At 36.0% G+C, this 18,792-nt stretch overlaps 3 protein-coding genes across 4 annotated transcripts in view; 1 reads left to right on the forward strand and 2 right to left on the reverse strand.

The window, feature by feature from the left end:
* Positions 1-18,792, reverse strand: part of Ino80 (chromatin-remodeling ATPase INO80) — a 454,888-nt gene that overhangs the window by 329,706 nt on the left and 106,390 nt on the right. Inside the window, exons 19-20 of the mRNA XM_069824011.1 lie at positions 16,923-17,364; positions 15,037-15,457 (exon numbers count right to left, since the gene is read on the reverse strand). Coding sequence (XP_069680112.1) covers positions 15,037-15,457; positions 16,923-17,364 — 863 coding nt within the window. The remainder of the gene's footprint in view (positions 1-15,036; positions 15,458-16,922; positions 17,365-18,792) is intronic.
* Positions 1,002-5,366, forward strand: LOC138698222 (putative nuclease HARBI1). Of its 2 annotated transcripts, none has more exons than XM_069824013.1 (4): positions 1,002-1,462; positions 2,377-2,554; positions 2,925-3,237; positions 4,504-5,366. In XM_069824013.1, the coding sequence occupies exons 1-4, from the start codon at positions 1,166-1,168 to the stop codon at positions 4,790-4,792; spliced, it is 1,077 nt and encodes a 358-aa protein (XP_069680114.1). In that variant the 5' UTR covers positions 1,002-1,165; the 3' UTR covers positions 4,793-5,366. The 2 variants fall into 2 exon arrangements, with proteins under 2 accessions (XP_069680114.1, XP_069680115.1); XM_069824014.1 differs by lacking the exon at positions 1,002-1,462 and adding an exon at positions 1,595-1,790 and having other exon boundaries at positions 4,504-4,916.
* Positions 5,708-11,700, reverse strand: LOC138698223 (myb/SANT-like DNA-binding domain-containing protein 3). The gene is made up of 6 exons (XM_069824015.1): positions 11,275-11,700; positions 10,212-10,428; positions 9,969-10,049; positions 9,410-9,478; positions 9,261-9,311; positions 5,708-9,136 (listed from the first exon to the last, which is right to left on the reverse strand). Exons 1-6 carry the CDS (start codon positions 11,449-11,451, stop codon positions 8,829-8,831), a joined length of 903 nt encoding a protein of 300 aa, XP_069680116.1. The 5' UTR covers positions 11,452-11,700; the 3' UTR covers positions 5,708-8,828.

Raw genomic sequence — 18,792 nt, forward strand, 5'->3', positions numbered from 1 at the left:
AAATGGATCGGCTATCAATTTGACATTTGGCACATGGCAAAAAGCTTAAAGCCGCCGCACAAATGTGGAAAGAGAGCATCATAAATCACCTATGTGGTCTTGTGCTACATGTGAAGGTGATTCTGACGACTTAGAAGACAGATTCATTTCTGTATTAAATCATGTTTGTAATATACACGAATGGGGAGAAACAGAGAGATAATAAAAAATGTGCACACATTCACCCATACAATAGTGAGAGGGAATGGATCGAACCTGGATCCAGCGATTACAATGCTCTGAAAAAAGTTGTATGTAACCCTGCCCTTTTAAAAGTCCTAAATCAGACTAATCAATTTTGTCACACCAGCAAATTTGAATCATACCATAACGAGAGATTGCTTTACACTCCTAAGAGAAAACACTTTCCATATGGTGGAATGGTAACAAGAACTATGATTGCGATAATGGACCATAATTACAACGTGAAAAGAGATGTAACTGGCTCCAGACTCCAGTACTCTAAAGCCACTAAACGATGGGTGGAAGACAAAACATACAGCTGGAAGAAAAATGCGTGGAGAGAAGATACTATACAGAAAAATGTCTTGGAAGTAGTTCTGGTTATCAACTGCCGCAATTCGATGATACACATGTTTTAGAGGTTTCCCCAAACATAGCTTCCTGCCTAAACCGTGTGACTCAACAACTATGACGCAATAGAATAATATAAACCATGTACTAATTTATTGTTGACGTGAGATAAACACGTATTTGCGGTCCATTCATAACGAATATTTCACGTCTCACATACATTCACTCACTCAGTGAAGGCGTTGACTTGGGTTATAATGGATTGACATATTAAACCTTTTCAGTTTGAACCCTTACCAGACCCAAGTTGTTCTAATCACTATGAGTACGAAATTCAAAATGGGTAAGTTATTATTATTATTATTATTATTATTATTATTATTATTATTATTATTATTATTATTACAGTATATGCATGTGATAGATCCTAAGGCCCGTATGCACAGTCGTTACCTTTGCAGTATCCTCGAGGATTCGCGCGAATTTCGCATGCAGAGTTGAAATCCTTGAGGCAGCGACAAGGCGAGAAGGAGGACCGACGGAGGACGGCCGATAGCATCCTTGTCGTCGCCTTTTCGTATTTACATTCATCATGGCCGCGATATTGGACAACGATTTGATCGAGTTTCTCGACTTTATTGAAGAAAATGAAAACATTGAACGTGAAAGACAGCTGCCACGAAGATATGTAAGGGATATGGAAAATCCGCTTGAATATTACAACGATGACCAATTTTTTAAGCGGTACAGATTCTCAAAGAATACTGTTACTGAAGCTATTTTGCCGTTGGTGCAATTTCAAGAACAGAGGACACAACGAGGCCTTCCTATTCCTCCAATTCTGCAAATTCTATGTGCACTCAGATTTTATGCAACTGGAGATTTCCAAGTAAGTAATATTATTTCAAATAAGCCATTATGCATTTAGGTTAGATCTGTGTTTAGTATGAGGCCTATCGTATGTCTTCCCCCAATCCTGCAAATTCTCTGCAACTAGAGATTATCAAGTAAGTTTAATTTCTGATAAGGTATTATTACGTTGTGTTAAAATGTACGTCTTCTTCCAATTCTGAAAATTCTTTGCACTCAGTGCAATTAGAGATTGTCACGTAAGTATAATTGCAGATACGGCATTATGATTTAGGTTAGGTCACATTGTGTTTTGTAAGTACGTCTTCCTCCAATCCTGCAAATTCTCTGCAACTAGAGATTATCAAGTAAGTTTAATTTCTGATAAGGTATTATACTTTTAGTTAGGTTACGTTGTGTTAAAATGTACGTCTTCTTCCAATTCTGAAAATTCTTTGCACTCAGTGCAATTAGAGATTGTCACGTAAGTATAATTGCAGATACGGCATTATGATTTAGGTTAGGTCACATTGTGTTTTGTAAGTACGTCTTTTTCCAATACTGCAAATTCTCTGCACTACCGGTACCAAAGTTTAATTTCAGATAATACATTATGCTTTTAGGTTAGGTCACATTGTGTTTAATAAATAGGCTTAAAGGCTATTAATGATGATAATCTGACGATGGTGTACATACCAAAACAGCTGTAAGCCCACGTGCTTAAATATATAACATTAGTAAGTTGCCCATTTATCAATCTTCTGTAATAAAGTGTTAAAAGTAGTGTATGCAAGACTCGAGATGGAATAATAATGGGTGTAGTCCCCACTAGGACGGATTAAATACACGTGAGCTTGTGTATATACGATAATAGTATAATAGTAATAATGATATATAGGCCTAATTATACATGTATAATATCTGCTTTATACTATTATTTACTATTATTTTCAGATTGTTCTTGGTGACCTACAAAAAATTCACCAGACCACAATGAGTCGTATTATCAGGCGGGTTTCCACCGAGATAGCGCGACATTTGAGGCAATTCGTGAAATTTCCATCTACTGAAGAAGACTATAATGTCAATAGGAATATGTTTCATGCTATTGCCCAGTTTCCAGGCATATCAGGTATATTAATCATTTATATAGTTGATGAGGATGATGCCTATAATCAAAGTCATCCATCAAATAGCAATATCCCAGTAGTAGTAGTAGTAGTAGTAGTAGTAGTAGTAGTAGTAGTAGTAGTAGTAGTAGTAGTAGTAGTAGTAGTAGTAGCAGTAGCAGTAGCAGTAGCAGTAGCAGTAGTAGTAGTAAACATCACTACATGCTTTTTAGAAATACGAGTAAATACATATCAGTATTAGTGTAAAAAATGAGTAATTTGTGAGTGATAAGTCTGTAAACAGTGACAGTGCACCTGAAATGCATTGGACTAATACCACTACCAACGTTTTTAAAGTAAATTCACTGTATGTTATTTCTGCATATATTTCAGGTGTAATAGATTGTACCCATATCCCTATTCAAAGTCCTGGGGGTCAGTTTGCGGAATTGTACAGGAATAGGAAGGGTTGGATGTCCCTCAATGTCCAACTGATCTGCGGGCCTCGCATGGAGATCCTCGATATTGTTTCTCGATGGCCAGGCTCAACCCATGATAGCAGAATTTTTATGAACTCTGCTATCTGTCAGAAATTTGTTAATGGCATAGTTCGTGGAATTCTGCTTGGAGACAATGGGTACCCGCAGCTGCCGTACCTTTTCACTCCTGTGCTGGAGCACCATTTAAGAACGCCAGCAGAGCGAAGGTAATTGCCAATTGCATACTCACATACAATAACATATGAGGGGGTCAGAAGCAAAGGGGTATTAGTATTAATACATTTGTTATTTTTTATAAAATGTGATTGAAAACCTTTTTTATGTATTTACACATTTATTTATGAATAATTGATCCATTATTTGTTGATTATAAGATTAAACTACCTTAGGATAACAACTTAAGCTTCTGTAAATTCTGTGAAATTTTTAATATCAATTTTAGTGTAAGTGGTTAAAATATATTATCCCTTAGCCACGAAAATTTTAGATACCGATACTTTAGCTTGCCCTAGATGCACTTCACTCATGATATTAGAAATGTCACTTTGCTTCTAACCCCCTCATGGATTTTCACATTTCCTTTGGATTAGAAGTTGTGTAAGAACCATAATTGATTTTTATCACCTATTTGTTATGGAAATTTGAAGTTACGTTACATACTTCATATAAATATACACAGTGGCCCACTGTGTATATGGTGTGTATCTTAAACATTTAATGGTACCACTGACAGCAGATTCAGATTTTTAAATACTGTGCAGTTTGTACCTCATTTCTAAAAACAAAATTCAAAGTGGATTTGTTTGCTTTAGCCTGCCCTTACAATTATACTTAACTACAAATGTGGAAAAATTATTAGACTAAATATAATTATTTGCATATTTTGATTATTTATTTGTAAAACGGAATGCAGTTACATAATGTATGATCTGTGATACAAATATTAATATTTTGTATGGATTCCTATTGCCTTTGTGAGGGTTTCAAGTCTCTTTCGAATGCTCTGTATAATATTTCTGCAAGACTCCAGAATTTCAGTCTCAGTAGCATTTGGTACAGTATCGTTATTAATAATTCTATGATCCCAACTTTAGAGGTAATATTGAATTTCTTTAATCTCTTCTTGAGAGAAAGTTGGATATTATTGATTGGGTTCATATCATTCAGGACTGTTGACTGGCCAATTAATTGTTTTGTTGTGAGAAGCCTGAAGAAATTTCAAAACCACTTTTTCTCTATGGAATGAAACACCATCTTGCATGAATATTTAGTCAGTATCATGATACCATTCTCATATCTGTGGCAGAAGCCTAGTTTGTTACAATAATTGAAATAGGCTAGTAATAGAAACAGTTTTGTGAACTTAAAAAGTTAAACAATAATATGTTTAGTCTAACAGCTTGTCCAAGTCTGTATATATGAGTATGGAAACAATAAAAATATCATAATCATAATTTGTGCCTTCATTTCAGGTACAATAGAGCCCATAGGACAACGAGGAACATAATTGAAAGGCTGAATGGGATATGGAAGCAAAGGTTCCCATGCCTGAGGAGGAGGCTTCTCACAAAACCAGTGACAACACAGGCTGTTATTGTTGCTTGTGCGATTCTGCATAACATTGGCATTCTCAGACAGGATATCTTTGAGAATGTGGAAGAAGTTCCACTTGATATTGTACCTGTGGCCAATGCCAATGCTGCGCAGAATCCACGTGGACATATTGTTAGGCAACAGTTCATACAAAGACATTTCATGTAATAGTATTAATTGAATATCTGTACTGTTTAAAAAATTAATCATCTTTATAATGTTCAAGTGGACTTTCCATGTCCCTTAAGTATCTTTATGGCAGCTATGTTTCACATTCAATGTATTCATCTTATTCAATAAAGTCGAGAAACTCGATCAAATTGTAGTCTGTAAATCATATATTTTTTTAAATTGGAAGTTAATTTTTTTATGTACTTCAAAATTATTCTGCCAAACCAACTGTTTTATTTAGTAGGTTATTTTGCGACGCTGTATCAACATCTCAAGTTATTTTAGCATCTGAATGAAATAAAAGTGATAATGCCGGTGAATTGAGTCCGTGGTCCAGCACTGATAATTACTCAGCTTTTGCTCATATTGAGTCGAGGGGAAACCCCGAAAAAATCTGAATCAGGTAACTTGCCCTGAGCTGCATTCGAACCCGGGCCACCTGGTTTCACAGCCAGACGCGCTAACCCTTACTCCACAAGTGTGAGCAAACCAATTGGAACATGTTCAGATTTTCAGTATATACATACCTCTTTCAGAATTCAGGGTCCTTGTGGTCACCTGCATTTGTAGGCTTCTTGTGAATAAAATATATAGCCTATGTATAATGTGTAGTGATTTTAATATTGAAATGAGTACTCATAATTTTAATTAACGATTTCAAACTTTACTTAGAATATTTGGTAGGCTACTACTGGAAGTATCGTAATTCCTGGTCAGACAATATTGTAAAAATTTTTAGTACAGTCAGCTACAATGTTGAAGTGTTAGATCCTTCATTTTTCTGATCATTCAGCAATAATATTATTGTTAACTGAAAACATAAATTTTGAATCCTACTATAATCAATCATTGCTATATAGAAGGTATATGTCATATTTTAGAAGGAAAATACAAATAATTTTAGGCTCAATGTTGAATACTGGCTTTTAAAAATAAGCCTCCATTTTTATTTTACAATTCGGACTCACATTGAGCTTGCTAGAACACAATATTATACACAATAAGATACATCATTCAACAAGTTACAGAGTAAGACATGAAAAGGAAGAATATATATTATAATATATAGATTCAGTTCAATATTATGAGTGTAAATAGCACGGGTTGCAAGAAACCATTTTTAGTGATTGCCAAGATAGATTTTATGTGAAGCCCAATAGCCTACAAAAGTTGCATGCTGAAATTCAATGTGAAAGTAGTATAAATGTATCCAATCACAGATATCACAAGTAGTAACTCCAACACTCCTTTCCTAAACAGAGCTTGTATGTACCGGTATGTAGTCTTAGAAAAAAGTTTTGTCCCAGAATGGAGGCAGTAGGCATGATTAGAGAATGAGCGACCTGGTTCACAAGAGAAGCACTAGTTGAGGTAATAAAATTAATTTTGCTTTGTTGTATGTCTGATCATGCACACTGCCTCCTTTCTGGGACTTTTAGTCAACAGGGACAGCCATTCAAGAAACAAACATAGTCTATCCAGATTTGCCTTCAATTGGAAGATCTGTAAGAACAGCGATTCCCTTCCAGTTCTAATGTCACATGAAAAATGGACCTCATATGTGGAAACCTCAGACTCTTTCCCTAAGGCTGGAGCTTTCTTTAGTCCTGAATTTTTAGTTTCTATAATTTAAAAAACCTCTTTTATTTCACAATAAGTGCAAAACGATCTTGTATGAAATTTAAATCTTGCAAAGACACAAGCTGAATTTTAGGATCTCAATTACAAGGATGGAATCCCCTACAGTCAGCAGTGAAGTAACGGTATATCGAAAGCATTAAAATAGTCTAACTACATATTTTTTTGGTCTTATTTATTGCAATGAAGTGAATGAACTGAAATTTAATACCAGGTGAGAGAAGTGTGAAGTTTCATAAACTTGTACATTCTCTCAAAATTTATTACCACCACTCCATAACAAGATAGGTTTAATGAAAACTTTGTCACAGCAATGGACAAAAATGGGTGTTGTTATGAGTACTTGAGGACAAAGTTTCCGGCACAGTGTGCATTCAAAAAAGTTTTCTCAAAATTTCTCGGAAATTTTAGAGCCGACAACTATATCGAAGTGGTAGAAACTTATGACAAGGGCCCCTGGGTTATTAGATTGCAATATGTCCCTTAAAATGAAATTTCTGCACTTCCATCTGGATTTTTACTTAAAACCTTGGAGCAGTGAGGACAGACATCGAGATAAATTTTATCTGCAGAAATTTTAAGGTGATATAAGGAAAACGGTCTCCCAATATGCTTGCTGACTACTGTTGATTTCTTCTAAGAGAGTTTCCCAGCTAAAGAAGGAAGTATATCAGAAAACTTTGTAATATTTTAAATATGGCTATTTTGGTATTTTAAATTTAAATAGACAAAATGCAATGCATATCAGAAATTTTTTTTTATTCCGCATACCCTTCAAATTAAATTACTCTTTGAAACACTGCATGTTGTGACATTTCATTTATGGAAGTAAAATTACAAAAAAATAAAAAATACCATAATTTAATGGAGAAATATTCAATGTAGCTGCCTGAGAAAATTATGGATTTTGGATACCATATTCATATTCAGGGCTTAAAAACTAGTAAAAGTGTGTAATTTCTTTTCTCTACAAGAAAAATGTTGAAATGTTTTTGTCCTGTGTAATGTGGTCTCACAACTGCTGTAAACAAAATAACTGTATGGTGGTGTTCCTGTTAATATTTTCAGTCAGAACATAGGAAATGTCTGAGGAGATTGAACATAAGTTTTTGATATCAGAATATAGTTTTCCAAGCTGTAATCGGGATTTTACTGTTCTTGGGAAATGAAATAGGACTACAAGTGCTTATGTCGCAGACTATCTACATGAAATGGCAAGAAATGAAAAAATACAGTAATAAATGCTTTTATTGCAGTTCTAATGGGAGTTAATTCATTTTTTTACTTTCAGCATGATATGCTGCATTGTTTGGTTGAGAAGCTTTTGTCATCTAGTCTTCTGTCAAAAAATCTGAAAGTTAGAATTTATAAAACAGTTATATTACTGGTTGTTCTGTATGGTTGTGAGATTAAGGGTGTTTGAGAATAAGGTTCTTAGGAAAATATTTGGGGCTAAGAGGGATGAAGTTACAGGAGAATGGAGAAAGTTACACAACACAGAACTGCACGCATTGTATACTTCACCTGACATAATTAGGACCATAAAATCCAGACGTTTGAGGTGGGCAGGATATTTATAGCACGAATGGGCGAATCCAGAAATGCATATAGAGTGTTATATGGGAGGCCGGAAGGCAAAAGACCTTTGGCGAGGCCGAGACATAGATGGGAAGACAATATTAAAATGGATTTGAGGGAGGTGGGATATGATGGTAGAGACTGAATTAATCTTGCTCAGGACAGGGACCAATGGCGGGCTTATGTGAGGGCGGCAATGAACCTCTGGGTTCCTTAAAAGCCAGTAAGTAAGTAAGTATGCTGCATTGTTTTCTGTGGAAGAAAAAACTTTATCGATACATTTAATTAAATGTAAAAAGGTAATAGAAAACAAGAGGACTGATGTAATCAGGCTCTCAACAAAGAAGACAGCTTGGCTGAAAATTGTACAGAAATTTAACTCCAATGAAGCAGTGACGAAGGTAAGTTATGATAAAAATGAAGTTAGACACTGGAGTGGAGTGGAGTGGAAGAAATGCCTTTGTCGAGAAACATCTAGACACACATACACACTTTGCAATTAGCTTTGTTGGAAGATAAATCGAGAGAACAGAGAATACCTAGGGTAAAATGAATCCTTAGATTCAAAACCCCCTAAAGACCATTTTGTTCATAATTGGGTTATGCCCACATACTGCTAGCTAAGAATCAATTCAAATGATTTATATAGTTTGAATTAAAAAAAGTCACTACATTTAAAGCAAAAGGTTTGTTAAAAGTCACTGTTAGGTTGAAAATTCCCTCTATGTTTTGGAACCAGTTACTGTCAAAATCCTTCAATTTGTGAAAGTGGATATAGGGGATTTTGAATCTATAGGATTCAAATACATGGTTTATCCTACTCGGCTAATTTCTTTTTCAACAAAGCCAATTCCAAAGTGTGCCGTTCTTCTTTTCTTCTCTCTTCTGCCTCGAAGGCTCGTTTCTTCCTCTCGTCTTCATTCCTGGAGTTCTCCAGTTTCTGTAGCGCATCATCGACCAAGAGCTGCAGCTCCTTCTCGCGAAGGGACTGCAGCTTCGCGTCATACTCCAATTGCAAGGCGTGTCTTCTAAGCCTTGCATCAAGCTCTTTCTCCATGACACTCCGCCTTGGATTGGAGTGTGAACGCGGCCTTGGCGATGATGCTACCGGCCGATTCTGTATCGCTGTAAAGGAAATAGGAATTAGTTGTTGTCTAGTGCCTTGCATCTGGCAATGAAGCCATTAGCAGGGAAATGTTTTAATTTGCATTGAAACAGGCTTTCACTAACACATCACAAAGGAAATTACCTTCTTGTATTGTAACAGGAGTGTCACTGCCTGTTAACACATCTGAATGATCTGTAACACATCAACGTATCAGAGATTAATGATAGTTTTTATGATGATAATCTTCTTAAAGCAAAGCTAAAATATCTTTTAGGCATTTATTAAATTACCTTGTCTCAAAGAAACGGCCGGAATTTCTGAAACAGAAACTGGAGTACCGGTCGGTCTGTCGGTTGAAACTGCAAAGTAAAAAAAAAATTAGTATAAAAATCAGCATAATAATAATAATAATAATAATAATAATAATAATAATAATAATAATAATAATAATTTGTTTAACTAAAGTTGAAATTACAATATAGAATTATTTACAAAAGCTATATTGTTCACTAAGTAAAACTGATACAGTACCCATTTGGTCAATATAATGTGTAGTAGACCAATCACTATCTATTACTTTTTGTTCATTGGCTTATACCATATATTGTATAGACTACACTCACTGTTCTTCAAAAATAATAACTGCACACATACATGCTATGTAATGTCACAAAAATAACACAATCTATGCAATATTTTTTATATTAATTCAAGATTCGAAGACCATTAATTGTCATGCCGCCGTATGTTATACATTCACAAAATTATGAGCACTTTAACTTGATAATTGATTTGAAAATAACCTTTATACAGTACTATAAAATACTATCATAGTGCTGAATTGATTACCTTGTGTATAAGGTAAGCTAATAATGTCTGCTACTGTGTCTACCAAGACAACAGACTCCGCAGACCTGGATATCAATGCATCTGTAAAATATAAAAGCAAAAAAGTAACTTAACACCGGTACATGAGAAATAGGCATTGCCCTACTCTCATATTTGTTTCACAATAACGAAATAGGCTAATTTAATGAAGTAAACGTTATTTGCTCCAAAATAACATTCTGTAGGTACATGATTTTAAATTACCTGAAGGTGTTTCTGTGACATCTGCATCATTGTCAAACAAGTACCCCACATGATGACCCAAGTGGGGTACTGCTAAATCCACCTCCGGATTAGGAGAAGTTAAAGGTGGTGGTGGGCCACCACCAGTCTTCATCCTCTCCTTCATTTCCTGTGCCAGCTCCCTCTTCCTTTTTGTTTTTATATTATCCCAGCATTTCTTCAGCTGGGATAAAGATCGCTGAAATATAAAATAGGCCTATATTAATAATATGATAACATATGTACTATCAGCAATATTAATTTATTTCATAACTTCAGTACCTCACTGCCAACAATTATCTTAAAATACCGAAAAGAGCAGATTTGCCTGTTTGTGGAATGCACATCATCAGTGCCAATTTATTTTGTGTGCACAAGGTTGGAATTTTGGGGAATGATGGGAAGAAGGTAACCGTATTCTGAAGTTTACCCTTAATTTTAAGAAAATAAAGGTTATTATCCAGAAAATCTACACCAGAGAAGGCACTTTTCTTTCTTCCACTAATTTCTAAGATATATATGCCTCATGATAAACACGTGGTTAGTTTGCTGCCACAAATATTTTCAACAAAAAATCGTTTTATACTCCCGTGCATTCTAATGCACTGTTGTAGCCATCTCCTCACTTGTTATTACTTACCAACATCACCTCTAGTATGCGAGAAGTCCAGAACGAATTAGCTACGAGGAAAATGGTCAGTTTTTTTTAATATTCAAGTCCAGGTCCAGGTCCTCTCGAGTGTTATATTTATAACAAATGGGGGTGTGGCCTATAACTGAGTATAAAATATACATGTAAGTGTAAACGATTTTTATGTTGCAAGTGTTAATGGTTGCAAACTAAAACCACGTGTTTATCACTATTTAACTTACACCTCATAGAAGCCAGTAAAGCAAATGAAAATTATGCCTTCGTTGGTGTAGCTTTTTTTTTTGACAAATACAAAATTGTACGATCATCAATTTAACTAGACAGACAATGATCAAAATATTGTTTCATGTTTGCAAATGTTTACACAATAACCTCATTTTTATCATAACTTACCTTCGTCACTGCTTCATTGGAGTTAAACTCCTGTAAAATCTCCAGCCAAGCTGCCTTCTTTTTTGAGAGGCTGATTACATCAGTCCTCTTGTCTTCTATTACCCTTTTACATTTGATTAAATTTATCAGCAAGGTTTTTTCTTCCGCAGAAAACAATTTGTGCGCAGCCGCCTCCATATTTGTTTCGTCTGTTGATGGACGATTCCTATTGGCTACGTGTGACGTATTCGTATGAGAATTATAAACGTGCGAACAAATATCGACAAGAAATGAATAACGTTCCGAATATTCCCGAAGAACCACGAGAGGAAAGCCTCAAAGGAAAGGTTTCCGTAAGTATTGTTCCTGCATTCCAAACCACGCCTTTCGCTTTCCTCTTCCTTTTCAAAAGGTTCCTAGAAGGCAACGACTATGCATACGGGCCTAAGTGTGTTAATAATAACTGACTGTAACGTATGAATATATATTTACTCGTTCTACGCTGTATGTCAAACGGAACTACAACGCAGTCTTATGTAGCGATCAGTGGTTATGACGTCAGAGCTTGCAGTAAGACCTTTAATATTTCGCAAACTAAAAGGCGTAGAGCGATGCGACAAACGCCGTTAATCCAAGGATTACTTTGGTAAACATCCTATAATATAATCGAAATATGGAATTTTATCGCGGACTGCTCCTTTAATTGAGAGAGCATTTTAGTTATTTCTGCTGTTTGAGATGAAGGTGTGTGTTTAGAGACGATTGATAGAATAGCTGCTTTGGAGTCTGACAATATAACTGCATTCCTAAATTTATTGATGTGGCATAGAAGATTCCTGAGACTTTCACTTATTACTATGATTTCACCATCAAAACTTGTTGTTCCATATCCAAGAGATCTATAAAGGGAGAAGAGACAGCATGTAACACCTACATGCTAATATGTAGCTTAATACATGTATTATTTAACAAGTAGGAGTAGATGAGTTTAAATGTAAAACCAGATTTTTCATAAATATTCAAACTTTCAAGTTATTTTATCTCAATACTATCTTTTTGGACTTTTTCTTGTAAGCTCAGATATATAAAACCACAAATTCTTTAGGAGTATCCTTTGATCAAAACTTAATTGGGAAAAACATGTTAAAAATACACTAGATAAAGCCAACAAAGAGAGATGGTAAGTTCTTTTCCTTTTTTTCTTTTTTGTAGGTTATTTTACGACGCTTTATCAACAGCTTAGGTTATTTAGCGTCTGAATGAGATGAAGGTGATAATACCGGTGAAATGAGTCCGGGGTCCAACACCAAAAGTTACCCAGCATTTGAGATGGTAAGTAAGTAGTGTTAATGAATTTAATAAAAAATTTACAATTCAGGAATTAACAATTGCAATTAGATCCTTCAAAAGGAAGAAACAACCTGGGCCAGATAAAATCTTACCAGAATTTATACAACATCTTGGACCAGTTGCAATGAAAATCCGCTTACAATTATTTAATCAAATATGGCTTCATTGCCAAATGCAAGGCACTAGACAACAACATATGGAAAACTGATGTTCCTTCATTGTGGAAAAGAGCAATTTTAATACCCATCTTAAAACCAAACAACCTCCACATAATATTTCTAGCTATCGTCCAATATATCTCACTTGTGTTTTCACAAAGACAATGGAGAAAATGGCACATGCAAGACTTAATTAGCATTTGGAAAATAAAAACTTGATAACATCAGCACAGACAGGCTTCCGAGTCCTTCACACTACTATACAACAGACACTTAAGCTAAGTCAAGATATAAAAGACAACATGGATAACAAAGAAATCACTAGCCCATGGAGTATTGTTGAGATTCTGTTTCTACTGTCGTGTGTTATAGATCACTTGTGTTCAGGTACCTAACTGATTTGAATATTGTTTTAATATGTATGATATTGGTGATTAAGGCAGTGATGATAAATCATAGTATGTAAATTTACAATTCGATATTTGGCTTAGTAACTGAGGGGAACCATGAAAAAAAATCTAATCTGATTGATCTCCTACAGAGTTGGAATCCGAGACCTCAAGAATGAGTCTCAAATATTACTGTCTGAGCCATCTTGTTCGGTTAATTAAAATGTCAAGAAACTTCAATTCACTGAGTGAGAAAATTGATTTATTTTCTAGTGCAGAAAAGTTATTCAAAATCCAAATTTATAACAAATTATTTATGCCATTCATGTCATAACACAGTTTTATTTTTCCCTGGGATAAATCAATTTTTTTCGTTGTTTTGGTCCTACAATTTATTATTGATTTATTAAATTTCCGATGTTTTGTCAATACCGATTAATTATAAACTACATCTCTATTTTATGTTTCATTTTTTTATTTCTATTGTTAATGAGTTTTGATATTCCTTTTTTATAACTGCCACTCATTGTAAATCATCGACAACTGTAAGTAAAATTGCTCATTTATATTTATGTTGTTCGCAATAAAGCAATTAACTCTCTTTCTCTCCAATATTTCTCACACACAGTGGATGTAGAGGGAAGGGCTGGAATTTATATGTGAAGAAAATGCTTTGATAGGCATCTACTCAATATGATTTCATGTAAGTCATAATTACTTACAAATGGCTTTCAGAAAACCTGGAGGTTCATTGCCGCCCTCACATAAGCCCGCCATCAGTCCCTATTCTGAGCAAGATTAATCCAGTCCCTAGTATCACATCCCACCTCCCTCAAAGGCCATGTAGCATGTATGGGCGAATCCGGAAATGCATACAGAGTGTTAGATGGGGAAGCAGAGACGTAGATGGGAGGATAATATTAAAATATGTCATAATACTTACTTACTTAGAAATGGCTTTTAAGGAACCCGCAGGTTCAATGCAAGATTAATCCAGTCTCTATCATCATATCCCACTTCCCTCAAATCCATTTTAATATTATCCTCCCATCTATGTTTCGGACTCCCCAAAGGTCTTTTTCCCTCCGGTCTCCCAACTAACACTCTATATGCATTTTTGGATTCGCCCATATGTGCTATATGCCCTGCCCATCTCAAACGTCTGGATTTAATGTTCCTAATTATGTCAGGTGTAGAATACAATGCGTGCAGTTCTGCATTGTGTAACTTTCTCCATTCTCCTGTAACTTCATCTCTCTTAGCCCCAAATATTTTCCTAAGAACCTTATTCTCAAACACCCTTAATCTCTGTTCCTCTCTCAAAGTGAGAGTACAAGCTTCTCAACCATACATAACTGGTAATATAACTGTTTTATAAATTCTAACTTTTATTATATGGATTCGTAACAAACTGTTTTTTTACAGTGATGGGTTGTTAGCCCTTCATCCAACCCCCAAGCTGGAGGACCACCCCTTATCAGCTATCCACGACTGCTTATTCAATATATTCGCAGCTACCCTCCATATCTGGAGGCAGTCTCTTCTATCCGCAACCTGAGGACACACCATGCTGTGATGATAGGGACCCACAATACATGGAAGTCATAATAAATAAATAAATAAATTACAAAAACAGTGTGGAGTCTGACCCAATGACGTCAGAGTACAGTGCTTATATTCATTGTATCTCGATATCCACTGATTGCAGTCGTGTAAGACCCATTGTAGTTCAATTCCTCTCCTTTGCATTTATCAACTAAGATTGTTTCGACTGTCTTTAATGACACTCATTTTTCTTTAACACTGTGAACAAGATAAAACAACAGGCTCATTCTTCCATCTACTTTTTAAGTTAAAAGAGAACAATAAATGTAGTTTCAACTTACCAGGTACAATAATATTTGACCAGCCATATCTTGGTGTTGCAGCCTCAATCCCTCCAACTGATACTGGTTGAAAGTGCTGAGATCTGGCCTCATAGAGCATTGCAGCCTCTGGGGAACCATACCACACAGTCTGCAGGCCTTCTAAACTGGAACAGTGTTGGTGGCAAAGAGCACGCCACGCTGCTGCTCTGCTACTACAGTAAACGTCCCGAGATCTCGTCTGCACTTTAGGACAGGTGTAGTAAAGAAATGATGGGAGATCTGTGGGCTCACATTCGAGAATTCTTGGAGGATGAGGAACGTGGGGAAATTCTGGCAGGATTGGGACCTTCCCAGGAAAATGGCCATCTTCATCACAACCACCACTTTTTGGTGGTGACTTCATATCCGTAAGCTTTGTATGGTTTGGACTACGCAGAGCCTGCAACAAAGGATATGTATTATAGTATTTCGTTCTTAAAACTCTAAGACCACTTAATTAAAAAACCCTCATAATATTAGCCAAAGTGATGGTGGAACATAGATTCAAATCCTGAAGAATCCAAGATTCAATAATTGTAACAAAGACTTTAAGGAGTTCAATCATCCAACTGACAACGTGTATGGGTATGTAATGTGTGTGAGTGCGTGCTTGTAATGTTCATGTAGTCGGAATTCGACATGTCATTTTACTTTTCTAGTGGTTGTACCAGATTATGTTTGGCACAGTTTTGCAAGACAATCATGGAGTGCATGTAACCTAAGAAAACCATTGCTTATCATGTACAAACTGTGTAGCAGAGTTGGGTAAGTTACTTTTTAAAGGCAATTAAGTTAACTTACAGTTACTTACCAGAAAAAGTAATAGTTACAATTACAGTTACTTACTTACTGGCTTTTGAGGAACCCGGAGGTTCAGTGCCGCACTCGCATAAGCCCACCATTGGTCCCTATCCTGAGCAAGATTAATCCAGTCTCTATCATCATATCCCACCTCCCTCAAATCCATTTTAATATTATCTTCCCATCTACGTCTCGGCCTCCCCAAAGGTATTTTTCCCTCCGGCCTCCCAACTAATACTCTATATGCATTTCTGGATTCGCTCATATGTGCTACATGCCCTGCCCATTTCAAACGTCTGAATTTAATGTTCCTAATTCTGTCAGGTGAAGAATACAATGCGTGCAGTTGTGTTGTGTAGCTTTCTCCATTCTCCTGTAACTTCATCCCTCTTAGCCCCAAATATTTTCCCTAACACCTAATTCTCAAACACCCTTAACCTCTGTTCCTCTCTCAAAGTGAGAGTCCAAGTTTCACAATCATAAAGAACAACCGGTAATATAAATGTTTTATAGATTCTAACTTTCAGATTTTTTAACAACAGACTGGATGATAAAAGCTTCTCAACCAAGCTTCCCATATTTATTCTGTGTTTAATTTCCTCCCGAGTATCATTTATATTTGTTACTGTTGCCCCCCGGTATTTGAATTTTTCCACCTCTTCAAAGGATAAATTTCCAATTTTTATATTTCCATTTCGTACAATATTCTCGTCACGAGACATAATCATATACTTTGTCTTTTCGGGATTTACTTCTAAACCTACTCAAAACCTTATTCCTTTGCTGTAGTCGTGCCAGAGAATCAGTCCCATTCCGAGGCTTATTTGAAGGTTTCGTAACAAGCTGTTTTTTACAGTGATGGGTTGTTAGCCCTTCGCCCAACCCCCAAGCTGGAGGACCACCCCTCATCGGCTGTCCGCGACTGCTTATTCAATATATTCACAGCTACCCTCCATATCTGGAGGCCATCTCCTCGATCCGCAACCTGAGGAAGTGCCATGCCGTGGTGATAGGGACCCACAATACATTAGCCTATTGTGATAAAGTCAAAAAACAAGAATTACCTTGGGAGAAGTCGGCAAAGACTTGCTTGGTGACCTGTGTACAGGACTCAATGAAGCAGGTTTGCTTCCAGATCGTTGATCTTCTGTCTCACTGACTGCTTCCATCTCTGTTCCTATTGGCTGGACTTTCCTCATAGGACTGTTGACCAAAGCAGAAGCTGCAGCTTTGCGACTTCTTAGGATGCGGTGTTCAACTGTTTCAGGCATGGAGTGGTGAACATGACAGGTGTGTGTGTAAACTGTATTACCACCATATGACGATGTGGTTGTGAATACGAGATTTTTTAGTGTAGTACTTGATGCAATGTTGGGAACAGAGAGATTATGTTCTGGTGAAAGCAGAAACTGATGACGAGATGATGGTGCACAATTCTCTCTGTGCCAAGTATGACGATGATGGACTAGAAAGGCGCATTTGTTGCAGTATGCAAGATGCAAGAACCTGTAATAAGGACAAAATTGAAAATATTTCGAATTGATTAATCACTTACACACTTCATGTATTTGTACCGAATAAACACAACACTATGCGAACACTGTATGAAAACGAATTTAAGTACATTGTATTCAATGTTTATATTCTTGACGAAAGGTTTCTAAAAAAATTAAAATTAGCATAGTTGAATTCCACTTCTTACATTTCCGCATTTACGTTTTCTTACCACATACGAAATTTATAAACAGAACGGAAAAAATTGTAACATGTCTTCTTAGTAGTCTATGGGTTATTATGTGCATGATTTGTGCCAGATTTGAAGGTGACGATTTTTAAAAGCAATAAAAATCCTTAGCATAGCTTCCTTCAGAAAGGAAGTACAGCTAAGAAGTCTTTGTCGTAGATTTACCTTGCCTCTGTATGAGAGGATTTTAGGCAAAATATGCCGACAATTTATTGTCCAAATCAAAAAATATAACTCTACTTGTCGATATCTTCATTCACTATTCTATTATTGGAGAGGGGATATGAATGTGTACAGCTGTCTGGTCTCTGTTTTGATTCCACTGCATAACAAATATCTCAATTCTGGTGGAGAATATGTTGTAAAATAACGCAACAATTACTGTGTATGTTCCAATAAATATTTCCATGAAATTGTGTTTTCTTCTTGTAAATGGCCCCGGGAAACTTACTTTCTGGACAGCTTTCGTAATTGCGCTCGAGTGGCCAAAACTTGTACAAGCACTTGTTTTTACATTATTAACATTATGGGAAAAAAAACTTTTTTACCTGCCCCTATGACAATGTTTGTTAGATACAGTAGCGTGCAAATTAATCCAAACACGACAGATTTTTACATTTTCTGTCATTGTTGGCCTCACAGCTGCTCATACCGCTTTAACTGACATTTGTAGTACGTGTAATTCCATTGTTGAAGGTCTGTCATTATTTTTTTTACAATATGTGACATTTTGCCTGTCGTTTTGTACTTATAAGCATTTCAGTAGTGTTGAAGACTTAATACTGCAATCCTGTGTACATTCTGTCATCTTCATAAATGGATACAACTCCACGAAAATGGTCTAAAATTATAACATTAGCAGAATTACATCAACATTGGACAGTGAATGACTGGAAGAATGTACTTTTTTCCGATGAGTCTCATTTCGAGGTCCACGGCCACCGTGTTTCTTACGTATGGAAAGGATCCGAAAAAGTAACAGCAGCTCATCTCCAACAAGCACCCAAATACCCCCCTAAAGTAATGTTTTGGGATTGTTTTACACATGAAGGGCCTGGAGCATTAATACCTATCAAGGGAATGATGAATTCTGACAAATATATTCACTTATTGGAAACCAGAATCGTACCCCAGCTGCAAAAATCATTTCCGGATGGCAGAGGTGTGTTCCAACAAGACCTGGCACCATG

The sequence above is a fragment of the Periplaneta americana genome, chromosome 4, assembly GCF_040183065.1.
Source record: "Periplaneta americana isolate PAMFEO1 chromosome 4, P.americana_PAMFEO1_priV1, whole genome shotgun sequence".
NCBI lineage: Eukaryota > Metazoa > Arthropoda > Insecta > Blattodea > Blattidae > Periplaneta > Periplaneta americana.

What these genes read in the sequence shown, in the direction of transcription:
- LOC138698223 (XM_069824015.1), bottom strand. Translation starts at nt 11,451, where the DNA reads ATGGAGGCGGCTGCGCACAAATTGTTTTCTGCGGAAGAAAAAACCTTG. An exon ending in GGCCGTTTCTTTGAGACAAG is followed by an intron (nt 9,312 to 9,409) that starts GTAATTTAATAA and finishes GATGTGTTACAG; the next exon opens with ATCATTCAGATGTGTTAACA. An exon ending in TCCTGTTACAATACAAGAAG is followed by an intron (nt 9,137 to 9,260) that starts GTAATTTCCTTT and finishes TTTCCTTTACAG; the next exon opens with CGATACAGAATCGGCCGGTA.
- LOC138698222 (XM_069824013.1), top strand. Translation starts at nt 1,166, where the DNA reads ATGGCCGCGATATTGGACAACGATTTGATCGAGTTTCTCGACTTTATT. An exon ending in ATGCAACTGGAGATTTCCAA is followed by an intron (nt 1,463 to 2,376) that starts GTAAGTAATATT and finishes TATTATTTTCAG; the next exon opens with ATTGTTCTTGGTGACCTACA. An exon ending in AGAACGCCAGCAGAGCGAAG is followed by an intron (nt 3,238 to 4,503) that starts GTAATTGCCAAT and finishes CCTTCATTTCAG; the next exon opens with GTACAATAGAGCCCATAGGA.